The sequence below is a fragment of the Hypanus sabinus genome, chromosome Y (genome assembly GCF_030144855.1).
Source record: "Hypanus sabinus isolate sHypSab1 chromosome Y, sHypSab1.hap1, whole genome shotgun sequence".
NCBI classification, from domain to species: Eukaryota; Metazoa; Chordata; class Chondrichthyes; order Myliobatiformes; family Dasyatidae; genus Hypanus; species Hypanus sabinus.
Genome location: NC_082740.1, coordinates 250313 through 267895, shown reverse-complemented (window position 1 = coordinate 267895; position 17583 = coordinate 250313). Strand labels below are relative to the sequence as shown.

At 40.3% G+C, this 17583-nt stretch overlaps 1 protein-coding gene across 1 annotated transcript in view; it reads left to right on the top strand.

The window, feature by feature from the left end:
• LOC132385325 (collagen alpha-1(I) chain-like) overlaps positions 1-17583 on the top strand; it is a 100134-nt gene that overhangs the window by 47375 nt on the left and 35176 nt on the right. The window contains exons 3-6 of the mRNA XM_059957339.1: positions 11494-11692; positions 12429-12456; positions 16947-17048; positions 17157-17240. Of these exons, the coding sequence (XP_059813322.1) occupies positions 11494-11692; positions 12429-12456; positions 16947-17048; positions 17157-17240 (413 nt within the window). The remainder of the gene's footprint in view (positions 1-11493; positions 11693-12428; positions 12457-16946; positions 17049-17156; positions 17241-17583) is intronic.

Here is a 17583-nt window from a genome sequence, read left to right as displayed (position 1 = left end):
GGAACCACAACAATATGACATGAAAGATTATTTAAATCGTCTAAAAAGTTTCTCCTTTAGTGGACTGTAAGCATTTTGAACTTTTGCAGTACTACTTTGGAGAAATGTTTTTGCATTATCGCTTTAAGAACTGTTTTTGCTTTATTCCTTTAAGAACTGTTTAAGCTGCTGCACAGCAGCTGATTTCTGGTTACGTTAGTGGTTTGTTTTTCAATGTTTAATAAATGTTTTATTTGTTATAAAAACCCCTGCCTCACTTATATATTTATTGTTGCTGAATCCATAACAATAAAAATATTTACTGATTAAGATTAAGTACTAATTTATGTTTTCTTCATTTTCAAAAATCTACTTAAGTGATTTGCTTCAAAATAAAACCTGTTATTTTTATAGTGCCTTTCTCAATCATGGCATATTGCAGGTGCTATATGACAACATTCTATTTGAAGCTATATTTGTAGCAATATGCAAACAGCAAGCATTTATGGAAAGAAAGCAGTGGAACAGGTTCTACTTTGGTTATTGTAGAACCGAAGTATTGTAGAATATTGTTGTTATCAAGTATTGCCTTTTTCCATGTTTGGAATATATATAGCCATCAAGTATAGAAATTAATGACAATTAATATGCCATAATGGAAGCTGTAAAGGGATTGGCTGGGCAAATTGAAAGATAAATACCACCATCTGGGAAAGGGGAAAGAAGTTGAGAAGTTGGAGAGTTGGGAGATTAACCTGACACTTGGGTAAATACAAGATCAGACCAGAAGCTAAGACAATGAGGACTAGATAGTACTTAGGAAGCCAATTCAGGATTTATTTATTATTTGGAACTGGACTAGGGTTGAGGACTGGAATGATCTGACAGGGAAATTGGGAACATGATTAGGATGCAGATTTTGATAGGGATTGTGGCAGCAAAGTTGAAGACAGCATAGCAGAATGACATAAACTCAAGGATCTTATAACGTGCTAATGTAACAACCACACTAAATTTCAATGGTTCTCAGCATATCATCTTGTACCTTGGAATTTTCCTGTCAGCTGTCCATTCAGATGTGGACTATCGTGAACCAGTTAGCTTCAATTACAACAAAATTTACCCTTCAGTGAGTTGATTTCAATAACAGTCAAGGTTTTTTCTTAACTCGTAGACAGCAGAATTTTGCATACTGAAACTGCAGTGGGTGTAGTCAACTAACCACTACATCCTCTTCCAGAGTTTCACAAAAAATAAAATGATTATCTCATTTGCATGATGACAAACTCAGGAAGTCTCCAGGTGTGCGTGAATGATCAAATTTCTGATCTGATATCTGGTGAGAATACATTCTACCGACTGACCTTGACTCTCCCAGGGCTTCTAAGATAATCTATATAGATCTTGTCATGGTTACTTGAAATGACCAGGAGACGCAGACAATTTTTCGAGAAGTTTAAACCTTTATTTGCAAACAAAGGCTGAGGCAATCAATGAACTTGTCACCGAAAGCCCACCGAGCTCCGGTGTACAGCATTCTTTATAGTAATTTCTTATCTCTGTTACATTTCGGTTTCATCAGCATACCCAATCAATTATTAGTTGCATATCATCTATACATTAACTAATCAATGGCTCTTGCCTAGCTCTCGGTGCGTCACCAGTATTTCTTTCCAGTTCACATCTTGGGCCTCATTCCTGGCCAAGGTTGTTTTTCCAGACAACCTCCCTCACCTTACATTCCTGCTCGTACCATCCTGTCTGCCACCGTTATCTCGTACTAAACAAAGGCTGAGTATACATTGGATGGGATACATTTCAGCTAATTAGTGCTGCTAGCTAAACAAGTGCTCTGTAATTGCCACAGTATGCAGCTAAGAGAGTACAAAGTATCTAGTTAAAACAACACATAGCAAAATGTGTCTAGTAAAATAATACATAGTAATATTCAGTACCTAGAAGTGATTACATAGTGTAATAAATAGCTAATACATAGTGATTATATTTCAGGTATATATAATGATTATGTCAGGTATATTTCTCAATATAATCCCCCTTTTGAGACCCACAGGGTCTCACACAGAAAGAGAACACTCAGCCAAAGAGAACATGCACCAAAGCCAAAATAAAGTCCAGCATTTTAATCCCAAATTTGGGTCAACTACAATTTCCATACTCGGAGCTCAAAATGATCTCTCTCTCTTATCCTAGGCTGCTGAGCCAAAAACCTGTCCCTCCGTAGCTGAGACAGGGAAAAAGACTCAGACACCTTTACAGACTAGTGTCCACATCATTAACACCCTCCAGTCCATCTGATGCATCGCGCAGACTGAAGCAATACATCATCGGTTTTTCTCCTTGTCTGGAGTCAGATTCAACAATTTCCAGGAGCATCGGGAATCGTTTTGCTGTTGCACCCACTATCAAAGTCTAGAGACATGGAAGGAAACAGCACAGAATAAATGCACAACTGATCAGCACAATCCCTGCAGTTGTTGCCATTTTCGTCAGCCACACACCCCATCCCCCTTTTTGGTGTCGAATATCTGTCCTCATGTTCCATCTCTTCTCTACCTTCTTATTCTAAGTCTCATCGAAAATTACAGTACAATGTAACTCAGATTTGGGCACTACAGCCTCAGGTAATATGGCCTGCACACCCTGTTTCCACTTTTCCCAGGTATCCCAGGTCTGATCTTCTATGTCCCCTATCCACAAAACATTGGCTTTCTTATCTTCTCGCACTATCAATTGAGCCCCTGCTCTTTCCACACTTAACCCATTTCTGGTACATTCTAATTTTAATTCCAGTTTCAATAGAGCATCTCTGCCTAACAAATTAGTCGGAGTTCCTTTAGATACTAGTACTGGTAATACAATTCCTTTATTTCCCATTCTCAAATGCACTGGAGCCGTGCACTGTGTTGACTGTGTTTTCCCCGAGAACCCTACCGTCTTAATAAACTTTCCTGACATGGGAAGGTGAAGGGCATACTGTGGCTGTACACAAGTGTACGTGGCTCCAGTACCTATCATCATTGGTGTCAGTTGCCCTTCTAACATAACCTGAACACTGGGTTCCTCCTCTGCCTCCCTTGTTATCATTGGGTAATGTCCCTTCCCACTCGAGTTCTCGGGGCACCCCTAATACCTCACATAAGGGTTTACAGGTCCGCTCGGACCCCCAGGAGCCGGCATGTGGCCAAACTGTGGCTCCCTTGCCATCGGCTCCTGCTGATATGAGACGGACCATGGTTTAAATGGGCAGTCTCTCTTCATGTGTCCAGGCTGGTTGCATCCCCAGCACAATCTTTCCATCTCTCTTTCCCCATCTCCTCTCTAATCCTCTCTGCCCATAACTCCTCTGTCCCCCTCCTAGGGAGTTCCAGTCCTGTCTGGGCTGTTGCTTAACTCTACTCTGTCCCCAATAGGGCATCTGTGGAAATGCTCCTCCAAAGACATTCATTATTGGCATGGGGTTTTCTGGCCCTTGACTGACAGAATGACCAGTTCCTCCATCTGGTGGTGCTTCATTCACTTTAATGGCTATACTCACACTGGTGATGGCTGGCAGTATCCTTTTGCTTTCTTCTTTTTCCTTCTTTTTCAGTTCTTCGAGCTGCATTTGCAATGGCTTTCGCTGCACCTCTTCTTGCTGCTCAGCCAGCTTTCATTTGTCTCTCCGATATTTCTCCACTGCGTGGACTACGTGATCCTGAATGCTTGTGGGGTCAGCGATGACAGCCCAACCACTTCCTGCAATTTAGACTTGACCTGTGGAGGCATTGCGTCCAAAATGCTCTGTTGGAACAGTGAGTTCAGAAACAAGCTGTTTTCCACCTCTTGCTTAGTCTCCAGTCTCCACCTTTTCAACTGCTTTTCTACATAGGCTGCTGGGTCTTCAGTGTCTCCCAGTGGTTCCCCCTTTAAGGCGTTGGGGTCTACTCTGGGTGGATAAAGCTTCCTGAGGGCCTGCCATACCCTCTGTCTCACTGGATCAAAATTGGCCCCATCGGTCTGTGGGCAGTCCACATTCTGTAAGCCAGCCATTTCCATCAGTTCTTTCAGCTTGGAAGTTCCCATCAACCTTATCAGCAGTGCCTTCAAATCTCCCATAGCCAACAATCGTCCTGTTGTTTCCTCCTCGAAGGCTCTAATCCACTTTCCTGCCCACTCGTGCAGACTAGGCAGAGTATTTTTCAGCCCTTCCAGGTCCTGGGATCCCCAAGGGATATACTGTACTTGTCCTGATCCCTTTACCAGCAGCGGCAGCATTTCCTTCTCCCCGTTCCATGTAATCAAACTTTCTGCCTCACCTGATTCTTCATCTATTGCTGACCCTATTTCTACTGGCTGCCACTCATACCTCCTTGGGGTATACCTTCTCCCTTGCTCCTTCTCTTCTCTAGTCCCCTCTTCCATCTCCAATATCTGCCTCTCCGTCCTCTCTCGTACTTCCTCCAAACTCTCGTCTCCTACCTTCCTCAAATTTCCTCTCAACTCACTCTGTTCTTGCCGTCTAGATTCCTGTTCTCTTCTAGTCTGTCTGTCTCTACAGTATAACCGATACTCCTCATAATCCCGCTTCTCTCTCAGCTGCTGTAGACTTTCCACTTCTCTTTCCATCTCCCTTCTTTCCTGTTCTATCTTATCCTTTCTCCCTCTATCTCGTTCCTCAGCACCTCTCTCACCCTCTCATGTTTCCTTCTTTCCTCCTCAGGGTCCCAGACCTCTACTTCCCCCTGCAGGCTTACTGTTCCTGATATGGGGCATTGCTTGGGTGTTCCCTGCTCATAATAGGGAGGGGGTCTTTCTACTTCTTTCAGATCCGGGTATGGAGCTGAAGCCGGGCTTCTGTCAGGTTTTTCCTCTCCCCCACCTGACTGTTTTTCCTGTTCCCTTTTGTCTTTTTCGTTTATTATCAATATCCTGCCTGTCTTTCTCAATCTCTCCCCCTCCATCCTAAAAAGTGTCTATACTTCCATCTCCTGCTCTCTCCTTTCCTCCCTTTTCTTGGACTTATCATTTGTTTTATGATTTTTAATTAGTGCTTCCATCACTTCACACAAGGTTACGTCGAATGTCCCTCCTTTTGGCCATTTCTCTGAAATTGCAATAATCTCACCTCTACTTACTGGGAATTTCTTGCACAGTATGTCTACTGCTGTTCCTTTTTCTTCCACCATGTTATTCTCTTCTTCCCTTAGGTATTATTTCTTTAAAAAGTCTCACAATTCAAATACCCCCCCCCCCCCCGATCCTATCTCCACGCCTAGCCCTACAGTTTATTCTACCAGTGTTAAAGCAATTTATCAAATTCTTCTTACCTGCTATTCCGTTCTGTCCGAGCAGCCCTCAACCTAGGGCAGTACTCTCAGAAGTTTCTCTTCACTCCCCCTGCCCACAGGGATTTTCTCTATTATTCCTTACCCTGCCCGTTCAGCCCTTCGCTTCGTGCGAAGCGGTATCCACAGGGATTTACCAACACCACGTGGAATTTTCTTTACTCAACCTCTTGTTACCTTATTCGTACTTACCCCCACTGCAGTGTTCTCGATCAATCCTCTGAGTCTCCTGTCAAACCCTCAATTCTGCCAGATTCTTTGGATCGGAGAGACCCTTCGGCAGTTGCTACACACTTCTGTCCCCGAGACCCCCAAAACCAACAGAATTTTTGTCCAAGTTGTCGCAAAAAGTGCTTACCTTTTTTCTGGGTGCACCCGTAATTCGGTTAGCTCTGTGATGGCTCCCGAGCGACCGGGAAGCGGCCTCAACCCGCCGAATCCTTTTCGCGGGTCTCTTTCTGATCCTGTTCATGACGCCAGTTTTGTCATGGTTACATGAGATGACCAGGAGACGCAGACAATTCTTCAAGAAGTTTAAACCTTTATTTGCAAACAAAGGCTGAGGCAATCAATGAACTTGTCACCGAAAGCCCACCGAGCTCCGGTGTACAGCATTCTTTATAGTAATTTCTTATCTCAGTTACATTTCGGTTTCATCAGCATACCCAATCAATTATTAGTTGCATATCATCTATACATTAACTAATCAATGGCTCTTGCCTAGCTCTCGGTGCGTCACCAGTATTTCTTTCCAGTTCACATCTTGGGCCTCATTCCTGGCCAAGATTATGTTTTCCAGACAACCTCCCTCACCTTACATTCCTGCTCGCAGCATCCTGTCTGCCACCGTTATCTCGTACTAAACAAAGGCTGAGTATACATTGGATGGGATACATTTCAGCTAATTAGTGCTGCTAGCTAAACAAGTGCTCTGTAATTGCCACAGTATGCAGCTAAGAGAGTACAAAGTATCTAGTTAAAACAACACATAGCAAAATGTGTCTAGTAAAATAATACATAGTAATATTCAGTACCTAGAAGTGATTACATAGTGTAGTAAATAGCTAATACATAGTGATTATATTTCAGGTATATATAATGATTATGTCAGGTATATTTCTCAATGATTACTACCTGATAAAATGAATCTACAAGTGACCACGGTAGATCTCATTCCAACTGAATAAAACATACTTGTAGATTGTCAGAGATTGTAGAATTTCTGGATCTCCAAGCGAAATGGGAATTAGCAATGCAGGAGAAGAATAGTGACAACACTTGCACAGTACCACAATTTATCTATCCCTGTGCCGTCACTTCCTCCAGAGGAACAATGAGCCATAATAACCAACCAAATTCCACATGAAAGTAGGTTTTCTTTATTGACAAAAAGGATTGTGAGCTGTCAGTCCAACAACTTTGAAAACAGCTCCTGCGGATTTTTTTCATTGTAAAAAATCTCTATACATGTAAATGTGATTCTTTGTAGTCACTTGCAAATCAATGGTATAATCAATGCACTATGTGTATATTTTAACTGAGAAAATGTTTGGCAGCACTTGTCATTTACATCCAGTATATCTTTGGACTGTATTAATAGTTGACAATAATGATTTCACTGTAGGTTTTGATTTACATTTGCCTAATAAAGCCATTATTTATTTGTGGGCAGTTTCTTGGAGTTGCATCAAAAGCTAGGAAGGAGCTGCTCCTGAAACCCTTTAAACCCCTGGCAAGCAACGTGGCCTCCCGCAAGCATCCAAGCGAGACAATGGAGCTTACTGATATCCTCACCAACTTCATTAATTCCTTTGATGCCCAAAGCCTTAGTAAAAATCAAAAAACTCTACTAATCACGCAAAATGCTGTTGAAGGGTCTAAGTCTGAAATGTCGACTGTACATTTTTTACATAGATGCTGCCTGAACAACTGTGTTCCACCAGCATTTTGTGCGTGCATCTGCAAGCATACTCCTGTGATTGGAAATGTAATAACCTGGTGTAGAAAAATGCACAATTTAAATTAAGTAAACCAATTTATTTTCTTGCCCAATTGCTTGTGAATGGCAAAATATTCTTTCCCTTTTCTGAAAATCTAAAGACAAGTTAACTAATTCATCCCATCTGGAGCTGAGAAGTGTTTACGTAAGCCAGTTTAACAGATCCCAGATTTACAGTCTGCTCACTGTCAGAAACTTCATTCTACAATTTGGTGAAATGGCTTTGACTATCATTTTGGTTCCTCAGCAAAACTTCAGGGCTTCAAAGAAAAAGTGTACATTTTTTTGTAATATGTTGTAATTTAGGCAATATTTCAAATTTAAGTTAACAGGAATCTGGCAATTATTGTTATTCTTTCCCTTAATTGTATTAAACAACACTTATTCACTGAAAAGTCAAACCTTTTCCTCCCAGTTCGAATTAATAAAATGTATAGCGTTGCACTATTGATTACTTTATCACCATATAAGGGTAGTCCGCAGGATCAGATTTCTGAGCTCAAGACCAGAGGCTTTAAGAGATCGAGTGCTGTGTGGGCTTTCTGTGAGAGAGAATGTGTTTGAGAGACGGGGGTGGGGGCGGAGAGAGAGAGAGCATGAGAGGTGGAGAGAGAGACAGGGAGAGAGAAAGGGGAGAGAAAGAGAGGCAAGGGAGGACAGAGAAAGAGAGGGGAGAGAGGGGAGGAAGAGAGAGGGAGACAGAGAGGGGGAGAGAGAGAGGAGGGGAAGAGGGCGAGGGAGAGAGAGATTAACTACATTTATTTCGAAGTATTATTAGCTTCGAGTTATTTCAAAATCTAAACGGAGTGGAATTTTATTTACTGAATAACCTTAATTACTTCTTTCAGATGGAGATCTCGATAAAGTGATCAAACCGAAAACTCAAGCGCCGAAATCAACAACAATTTAAGTCCATGCTGGACTTTATTTTGTAATGTTTAATTAAATACCTAACCACGAGTTCACTATATGGTAGAAAATTAAGGGTTTATGAGAAATTATAGTGTTTGAGATTTTGTACAAACCATCTCATTAGGTAAATATAGTTTCCCCCTTGGTCACCTTAGCTAGGTAATTTTCACAGACTTTCTGTATAAACATTTAATATTGAAAGGATTATTTAAATCTTCTATTATTTCGGTAATTTCGAAATTTGCCTATATCGGGCAGGGAATTCTTGTACAGTCATTTTGTCAGACATTGATATTAATTTAGGAATAACTTTTCACTATAGATAATTCCTCTGCCCAAAAGATACTCTTCATGGAGCTTGAGGGTTGATCATTCATAGTGTTCAAAATCACTTCGTTGCAAACAATTATGTACCGCTCTCTCACCGGGTTCAGTTTTGATTACATTCAATGGCCGCTGCAGTAAGTAAAATTCAAACGCTTTCTTATTGCAGAATTATTTTCCTTTGGCCCTAATGCATTGTTGAGCCTTTACTTTTCTATCCAAAGAGTCCTTTGTCGGTTCAAAACGTATCAAGTATCTGCACCCTACCTTTACTTGGACCCATTGTATTAACTTCGCCTTTCTGGAATATTCATATTAGGCAACTTGTTCTGTAATGGAGTGTATATCCATTCAATGCTACTATATTTAAATTCGTTGCTGTTAAGTACAATTAAAATAAAATTAACGAGTTGGCATATCAATAAAATGGTTATGTGTGTATTTGATTAGTTAAATTGAAACCATTCCCATACCGGGGTGTCAAACTCATTTTAGGTCCCGGGCCGGATTGGGCAAAATGCCGCTTCATGCGGGCCGAATCAGTCGGGCGCGGGCGAACGCAGCTTTCATTGCCTCCGTTTTTTCAGCCTGTTCTCGTGTCTCAGTCTCTGCTGTAACTACAAAGTGTTTTACTTCACAAATTCCGTTTCTTATGAAGAAGACTGCTGAGCAAGCATGATTAACTTACAATCATAGGCTTCATATCGCCGGGCCATTAATAATTAAAATAATAGATCTATCTAAAATAATCTCTCGGGTCGGATATAATTGCACGCCGGGCCGGATATGGCCCGCAGGCCTTGAGTTTGACACCTATGCTACTAGAATGTTTTCCTGCCTCTTTCACTCCCTCTGTGACCCAGTCAGGATTCCACGTGTCCCAGTGCTCCCTACTACCACGCTGGAGAAGCCACGAACCGTCCGTGATGTGTCTTTCCAAAAAGATAGATTGTAAATATAAAAAGGAGAAAAACAGACTGAAATATTCAGTGATAGACCATAATTACATAAATTATATATAATTCATGTAATTATGGTCTATCAAATTGAATTCATAGAGAGGTTTTGCGCATTGGGGAGAACATGGTCGGGTCCAATAGCCTCATGATGGCTGAATGAGATCATCCCCAATTTCCTCTCCAGCCCCTGATTGGAGGAAGCTTCCATGCAAGTCTCACTGGATGGGATCGTACCCCTGGAACCACTCCGCTCGTTTTCAGCCGGTGAAATGGACCAACGTGTCTGCAGATGGGCGGCGCCCACTCACACCTGTCAACCCAAGACTGACATAAAAGGACCTTCGAATTGCGAAGAGAACAGTAGGACGTTTCTGGCGGGGCTCCGCGCGGAAGCCTGGAATTACGCCGTATCAGAAATTGCATGTTCGCCGCTAAAGACAGACCTCTTCTTCCGCAAAGAGTCTACATGTCTGATTACTAGACATGTTCAGCTTTGTGGATACTCGGACTTTGCTGTTACTTGCAGCAACGTTAGTAGTGGGAAGATGTCAAGCCGAAGATAGTGGTAATGTTGCTTTCCAGTTCACGGCTGCTTACTTTTTTTTGTTTTTGCGTGCTGAGAGTTCGAAACATTTGATAAAGTTACGTGGCATTATTTTGAATTGTTTCCGATAGAGGGTAAGAGTTAGAGAGGGTAGACTTGTAGCTGGAAGTTTCTTCGGATTTCTTCGGATACTAGTGTTAGAGGATAAGGCGTTGTTAGTTTCTAATAATTATTTCTCAGAAAACTCTTACCAGTTTGGGCATTACTTAATCTTAAAGCATATCTTTTTATATGATCTCCCTTGAAATTGTGAAACAAAATCTGTCAAATCCTGGATATCAGACTTTCACAAGTTATAATGCTGAACGTATGCCGTAACATCTGTGTTAAGAGGAACGAAGGACTGAGAAAAATTGTCAAATGGCCGAAATATTTGTCGGATCGGACGAGATGTGTCGCCCAAGGGCGTGGAAGTCAAAAACTTTCTAATGAAGTTGGCACAAGTTAGGGTCTTGAAGCATACAAAAGATTGCAAATTCAGGGCAAGGAAGCTATCATGTGGCCGACAAGTTACATATATTCAGCACTTAAATCAGACCCAGTTTTTTTTTAAAAAAGCAACAAAAATCCAGATTCGGTCAAATTGTTCTACATTCAAACATAAATGCTAAATCCGTGGCCAGAACAATGTTTTCAAAAGTTTATAAAACATTCTAGCAAAGGGAATGCGTAGGGTAAAAGATTACAATCTCCGTTCCAGAAGAAATCCAGATGGTTTCAGCTAAGGGCCTTGGTCCAGTTTTGCAGTTGAACACCGCCACCCGTGGTCTAATTGCAAATATATGCCTTCTAAAACCTCTAATCTCTATCTGTCACTTTACTCACCCACTCCATCAAATCAAGTTCTATTAATTCCCAAAGCATACGACAATAATAACGAAAACGTTTTAAATCATGTTACTGTTAAGTAATTAGGATAAATCCTATGATTTGGTTTACACTAAAGTGTGCCATTTACTGCTAGATAAGACAATTTGTACATTATCTTCAATCACCAATAGCCTCATTTTGGATGTTTTCATCAATAAGTTGGTAATTTGAAAAATAGAAGGAACAAAGGATTCTGTAAAACCACAAGGTGTCATGGATTTTATTATAATGTAAATTTCAAAACAGTAGAAGGGTTATTGTTTGAAAACGGTGCTTTCATTCTGTCTTCATTTTTCTCATTTATTTATTATGATTGTTATGGGATGTAGAACTGCAAGTGATGAGTTCCAGCTTTCTGTATTATTGTTTTTTTGAGCTAAATGGAATCTGCTGTAACATTATTATCATTCTCCTTTTATACAGGAAATAAAATTAAACGTTCCTGAATCTTTTTTGTGCATCAGAGGACACCCAGTGTTAGATTCCCTGTTCATTTTGCAGGTGATACTGGAGGCTGCATGAAGGATGAACAAACATACCAAAATAACGATATCTGGAAACCCGAGCCTTGCCTGATCTGCGTCTGCGACAGTGGCCAGGTCCTGTGCGATGAGATAATCTGCGATGAAAAGACCGACTGCCCTAATGCTGAACTCCCCGACGGAGAGTGCTGCCCTGTCTGCCCCGATCAAGGACGTAAGTGAAGTCTGGTTGTTTGACAAGTATAAGAAACTTCATCATCTGCTTTGAGGTTGTTAGTGTTAACTAACTGAAACTCCTTTAGACAAAGGCATACACTTGCAAGATTTAATTTTATTTTTAGAGATGCAAAACTCAGGGGTTACTGGTAATGGCAGAAATGAAGCAAAACGAAACTAAGCAAATCATCAAAATCATCATTTTTCAAAGTCGTCAGTTTTCAACTTTGTAAAAACTGAGCTAAAACAACACGAAGCAAAGATTATTTGCGCTTTTTTTAAAAAAAGGCATGGAATATTTTCAAGTTAATCAAAAATGCAGCATTTGAACTGGTATGCAAAAGGAGGTGCAAAACATTTAGATCTGTTAGCTTTGTATTTTAACAACACGTCATAAGAAAGTCATGTTGTTTTCGATTTCAAAAATCTTATAAACAATTCTTGAAGAGTTTATTAATTAAATTCACCTTTATTTCACAGCAGAAGAAACTATTACTGTAAGTATATCACAATACATTTCCAGCTTATTTGAAAATAATACTCAACTAACTAGTTTTACTGTATTTCCAAACATTAACTTACTTGTTATTTCTTCTGGTCCAAAGGTTCAGGTAAAGATAAACATTTTTATTTGTACAGAATTCAAAAGAAAAATAAAATTAAAACTCAACATTTAATAAATTATTTTCAAAATTTAATGAATATTACACTTTTTATATAGGGACCTCCTGGCCCCAGGGGAGAGCCTGGTCCTAAAGGTGATAGAGTAAGTAGGCTATTTCATATATTTAATGTTTTCAAGAAAGTTGTTAATTTTGGATAATTAAAATCATTGATAAAATACCCAGGGAAAATTTTATTGGAAGAGTCAAGGAAAATAGAACAGAGTTTTAATGTTAAAGCCAAAATACACCAAAATATTTGTGCTGTGATCAGAAAGCAGTTATAGTCATAGAGAACAACACAGAAACAGGCCCTTTAGTCCAACTAGTCAATGCTGACCATTGACCTGTGCCAAGGAAAGGGCATAGATGTAAGATGTAACTAGTAGAGTGGATAGAGGAGAGCCAGTGAATGTGGTATATTTAGATCTTCAAAAGGCTTTTGACAAGGTCCCACACAGGAGATTAGTGTGTAAACTTAAAGCACACGGTATTGAGGGGTATGGTATTGATGTGGATAGAGAATTGGTTGGCAGACAGGAAGCAAACAGTGGGCATAAAAGGGACCTTTTCAGAATGGCAGGCAGTGATTAGTGGGGTACCGCAAGGCTCAGTGCTGGGACCCCAGTGGTTTACAATATATATTAATGATTTAGACGAGGGAATTAAATGCAGCATCTCCAAGTTTGCAGATGACACGAAGCTGGGCGGCGGTGTTAGCTGTGAGGAGGATGCTAAGAAGGATACAGGGTGACTTGGATAGGTTAGGTGAGTGGGAAAATTCATGGCAGATGCAATTTAATGTGGAACTAAATGTGAAGTTATCCACTTTGGTTGCAAGAACAGGAAAACAGATTATTATCTGAACAGTCGCCAATTAGGAAAAGGGGAGATGCAACAAGACTTGGGTGTCATTGTACACCAATCATTGAAGGTGGGCATGCAGGTACAGCAGGTGGTGAAATAGGCAAATGGTATGTTGGCATTCGTAGCAAAAGGATTTGAATACAGGAGCAGGGAGGTTCTACTGCAGTTGTACAAGGCCTTGGTGAGACCGCACCTAGAATATTGTGTGCAGTTTTGGTCCCCTAATCTGAGGAAAGACATTCTTGCCATAGAGGGAGTACAGAGAAGGTTCACCAGATTGATTCCTGGGATGGCAGGATTTTCATATGAAGAAAGACTGGATCGACTGGGCTTATACTCGTTGGAATTTAGAAGATTGAGGGGGGATCTTATTGAAATGTATAAAATTCTAAAGGGATTGGAAGATGCAGGAAGATTGTTTCTGATGTTGGGGAAGTCCAGAACGAGGGGTCACAGTTTAAGGATAAAGGGGAAGCCTTTTAGGACTGAGATGAGGAAAAACTTCTTCACACAGAGAGTGGTGAATCTGTGGAATTCTCTGCCACAGGAAACAGTTGGGTCTGGTTCATTGGCTATATTTAAGAGGAAGTTAGATATGGCCCTAGTGGCTAAAGGGATCAGGGGGTATGGAGAGAAATCAGGTACAGGGTTCTGAGTTGGATGATCAGCCATGATCATACTGAATGGCGGTGCAGGCTTGAAGGGCCGAATGGCCTACTCCTGCACCTATTTTCTATGTTTCTATGTTTCTATATAAGGTAGCAAAAGTGAGTCATAAATTGGAGGAATGGGAAGCTTTTAAAATCCAACAAAAGACAACTAAAAAAGCTATAAGAAGGGAAAAGATGAACATGAGGGCAAACTAGCTGATAATATAAAGCAGAATGACGAGTAAAAGAGAGATGTTATTAGACCACTGGAAAATGATGCTAGTGAGGTAGTACTGGGGAACAAACAAACAGCAGGTGAATGTGATGGGTACTTTGTTTCAGTCTTCTTTTTGGAAGACACTAGCAGTGTGCCAGAGGTCTGTGAGTGTCAGGAAGCAGGCGTGAGTGCCATTGCTATTACAAAGGAAAAAGTGCGAGGCAAACTGAAAGATCTTAAGGTGGATAAGTCACTTGGACCAGATGGACTACATCCCAGCAAATGAAAGAGTTTGCTGAAGAGATATGGATGCATTGGTCATGATCTTTCAAGAATCTCTTGATTCTAGCATGGTGCCAGAGGTCCGGAAGATTGCAAATGTCACTCCATTCTTTAAGAAGGCAAAAGAAAGGAAGTTATAGGCCAGTTAGCCTAATCTCAGTGGCTGGGAAAGTGTTGGAGTCTATTATTAAAGATGAAGTTTCAGGATGCTTGGAGACTAATGAAAAAATGCCAAAGCCGGAGTGGTTTCTGTAAAGGGGAATCTGGCCTGACAAATTTGTTAGAGTTCGTCGAGGAAGTAACAAGCAGGGTGGTCAAAGGAGAGGCAGTGGATGTCATTTACTTGGATTTTCAGAAGGCATTTGATAAGGTCTCATACATGAGGCTGCTTAACAAGATAAAATCCTAAGGTGTTATTGGAAAGATGCTGGCATGGATAGAGGAATGGCTGACAAGCAGGAGGCAGTGAGTGGGAATAAAAGGAGCCTTTTCTGGTTGGTTGCCAGTTACTAGTGGTGTTTCTCAGGGGTCAATATTGGGACTGCTACTTATCACATTGTTTGTCAATGATTTGGATTATGGAAGTTTCAAAGGGTTTCAGCCCAAAACATCAATTGTTCTCTTTTCCATAGATGCTGCCTGGCTTGCTTAGTTCCTCTAGCAATTTATGTATCTTGCTTGCAATATGGCTTTGTGGCAAAGACAAGTGGAGGGATAGGTAGCGCTGAGGAAGCAATGGGATTGCAGATCGACAACAAAATTGGCAGAAGAATGGACAAAAAAACTGGCAGATGGAATACAGTGTTGGGAAATGTACGATAATGTATTTTGGTAAAAGGAACAATAGTGCAGACTATTTGTATGGGGAGAAGGTTCAATTGTCAGAGGTGCAGAAGAACTTAGGAGTCAACGTGTAAAACTTACAGAAGGTTAATGTACAGGTTGAGTCAGTGGTAAAGAAGCCAAATGCAATGTGGGCATTTATTTCAAGGGGAATGAAATATAAAAGCAAGGTGATAGTGCCAAGCCCTTATAAGGCACTTAGTCAGGCTACATTTGGAATATTGTCAACTGTTTTGGGCCCCATATTTGAGAAAGGACATATTGTCATTGGAGAGAGTCCAGAGGAGGCTCACGAGGATGATTCTGAGAATGAAGGGGTTAACATATGAGGAGCATTTGGCAGCTTTGGGCCTGTACTCACTGAAAGTTATAAGAATGCAGGGGAATTTCATTGAAACCTGCTGAATATCTAAAGGATGAGATAGGGTGGATGAAGAGAGGATCATTCTTAAGGTGGAGGTATCCAAAATGAGTGCACCACCTCAAAATTAGAACAGAGAAAAGGAGGACTTTTTTTAGGCAGAGACTAGTGAATCTGGGGAATGGTCTCCCACAGACTGCACTGGAGTCCAAGTCGGTGGGTATGTTTAAGGAGGCATTTGATAGTTTCCTGATCAGTCAGGGCATCGAAGGTATGAGGTCGAGTGGGATCCAGGATCAGCCATGATGGAATGGGAGAGCAGAGTTGATGGAATGAATGGCCTAATTCTGCTCCAATGTCATATGGTCTTATCTTTCTTTAGAACTCCAATCTCCACTCCCAGCCACATCCTTGTAAATTTTCTCTTCATTCTTTAAGCTTATTTTTATTTTTCCTGTAGGTAGGTGATAAGAACTGTACACAATACTCCAAATTATGTCTCACCAAAGTCTTATACAACTTCAATGTAACATGCACCTCCTGTACTCAATTCAACTTTAATTTCTGAAAGCCTGAAGCTTTCCTTACAGCCCCATTTACCTGTGACTCCACTTTCAATGAATTATGAACGTGTGTTCCTTGATTGTTTTGTTCTGCCACACTCCTCAGAATTTATCCTGCACCTGGTTGGCCCTACTGAAATGCAACACCTCACATTTTCCTGCGTTAAATTCTATCTGCCATTTTTCAGCCCATTTTTTCTAGATGGTCCAGATCCCATTGCCAGCCAAGATGGTCTACCTTGCTGTGTACCTAATCTTGGTGACATCCACAAATTTGCTGACCCAGCAGCACTCCACATAGGCCTTCTGTCAGAGAGCAGACAATCTACTTATGCAAAGTTTAATTGAGATGTTACTGAAGTCTGGAGAATAATTGAAAACATAAAAGACTGAGGGATACAGAACCAGTCCTGATACCTGTCATCAATGTTATAATTGAATTATGATTCAAGCTTAAAGGGCTGAATGGCTAAAATATTTTTACATTTCTTTTCATGTTGTGATGAGTTTAATATATCCATGATGTAGACAATATGACCACATAACAGACAAACTTATTTGACCATGGCAATTATACTAGATGTTAAAATAGTTGGCAACATTATGCGCTATATTCCAGGAATCCATGATCAAAGAATTACAGAGAGTCTTAATATTAATTAATGAAATATCATTGAAAAGATTGGAATGGATTTAATAATTGGGAGTACACAAAAAGTAATATGAACAGCAAGTGATAAACAGTATTACTCAATTCAGCTACATTATAATCTTTAGTATCAAATATAATAATATACTTCTGTATTTTTAGGGACTTCCAGGATTACCAGGAAGAGATGGAATTCCTGGAATGCCTGGCAGAGACGGTCCTCCTGGTCCACATGGGCCACCTGGAACATTTGGCCTTGGTGGAGTAAGTGACTCTAATTTGGTATTTTTTTTAAAGGAGTGAGGCACTTCAAATTATTCTCAATACATGTTATTGATGTTTAGCAGCTAAATCAGAGTTGCTCTCTTTCAGAACTTCCTCTCCCAATTCAATGGTGGCTATGATGTTGGCTTCAGTGAGAAAACATCTGGTGGTATTCCAATGCCTGGACCTATGGTACGAGCTATATATATGTGTGTGTATGTGAATTATTTAGTCAAATGTGTGCTTGTATTCATCCCTACTGAATACAAGGGATATGAATGTATGAATGAATAATGTTAATTAGAATTAATTTCTGTTATTATCATAAGATATCAAATCCAACAGGCTCACATAATTTTGTATGCAGTTTTAACCTTTTTTTGAAGTAACATAGTAAATTACTGAGATTAAAGACCCATGGAGATGTATTAGAAATTGAAGAATGAAAATATAAATAATACTAATAAACCCAATAGCAAGGTATGTTGATATTCAAATGCTTTGATTCTTGATTAAAGTAGAGAGAATTATTAGA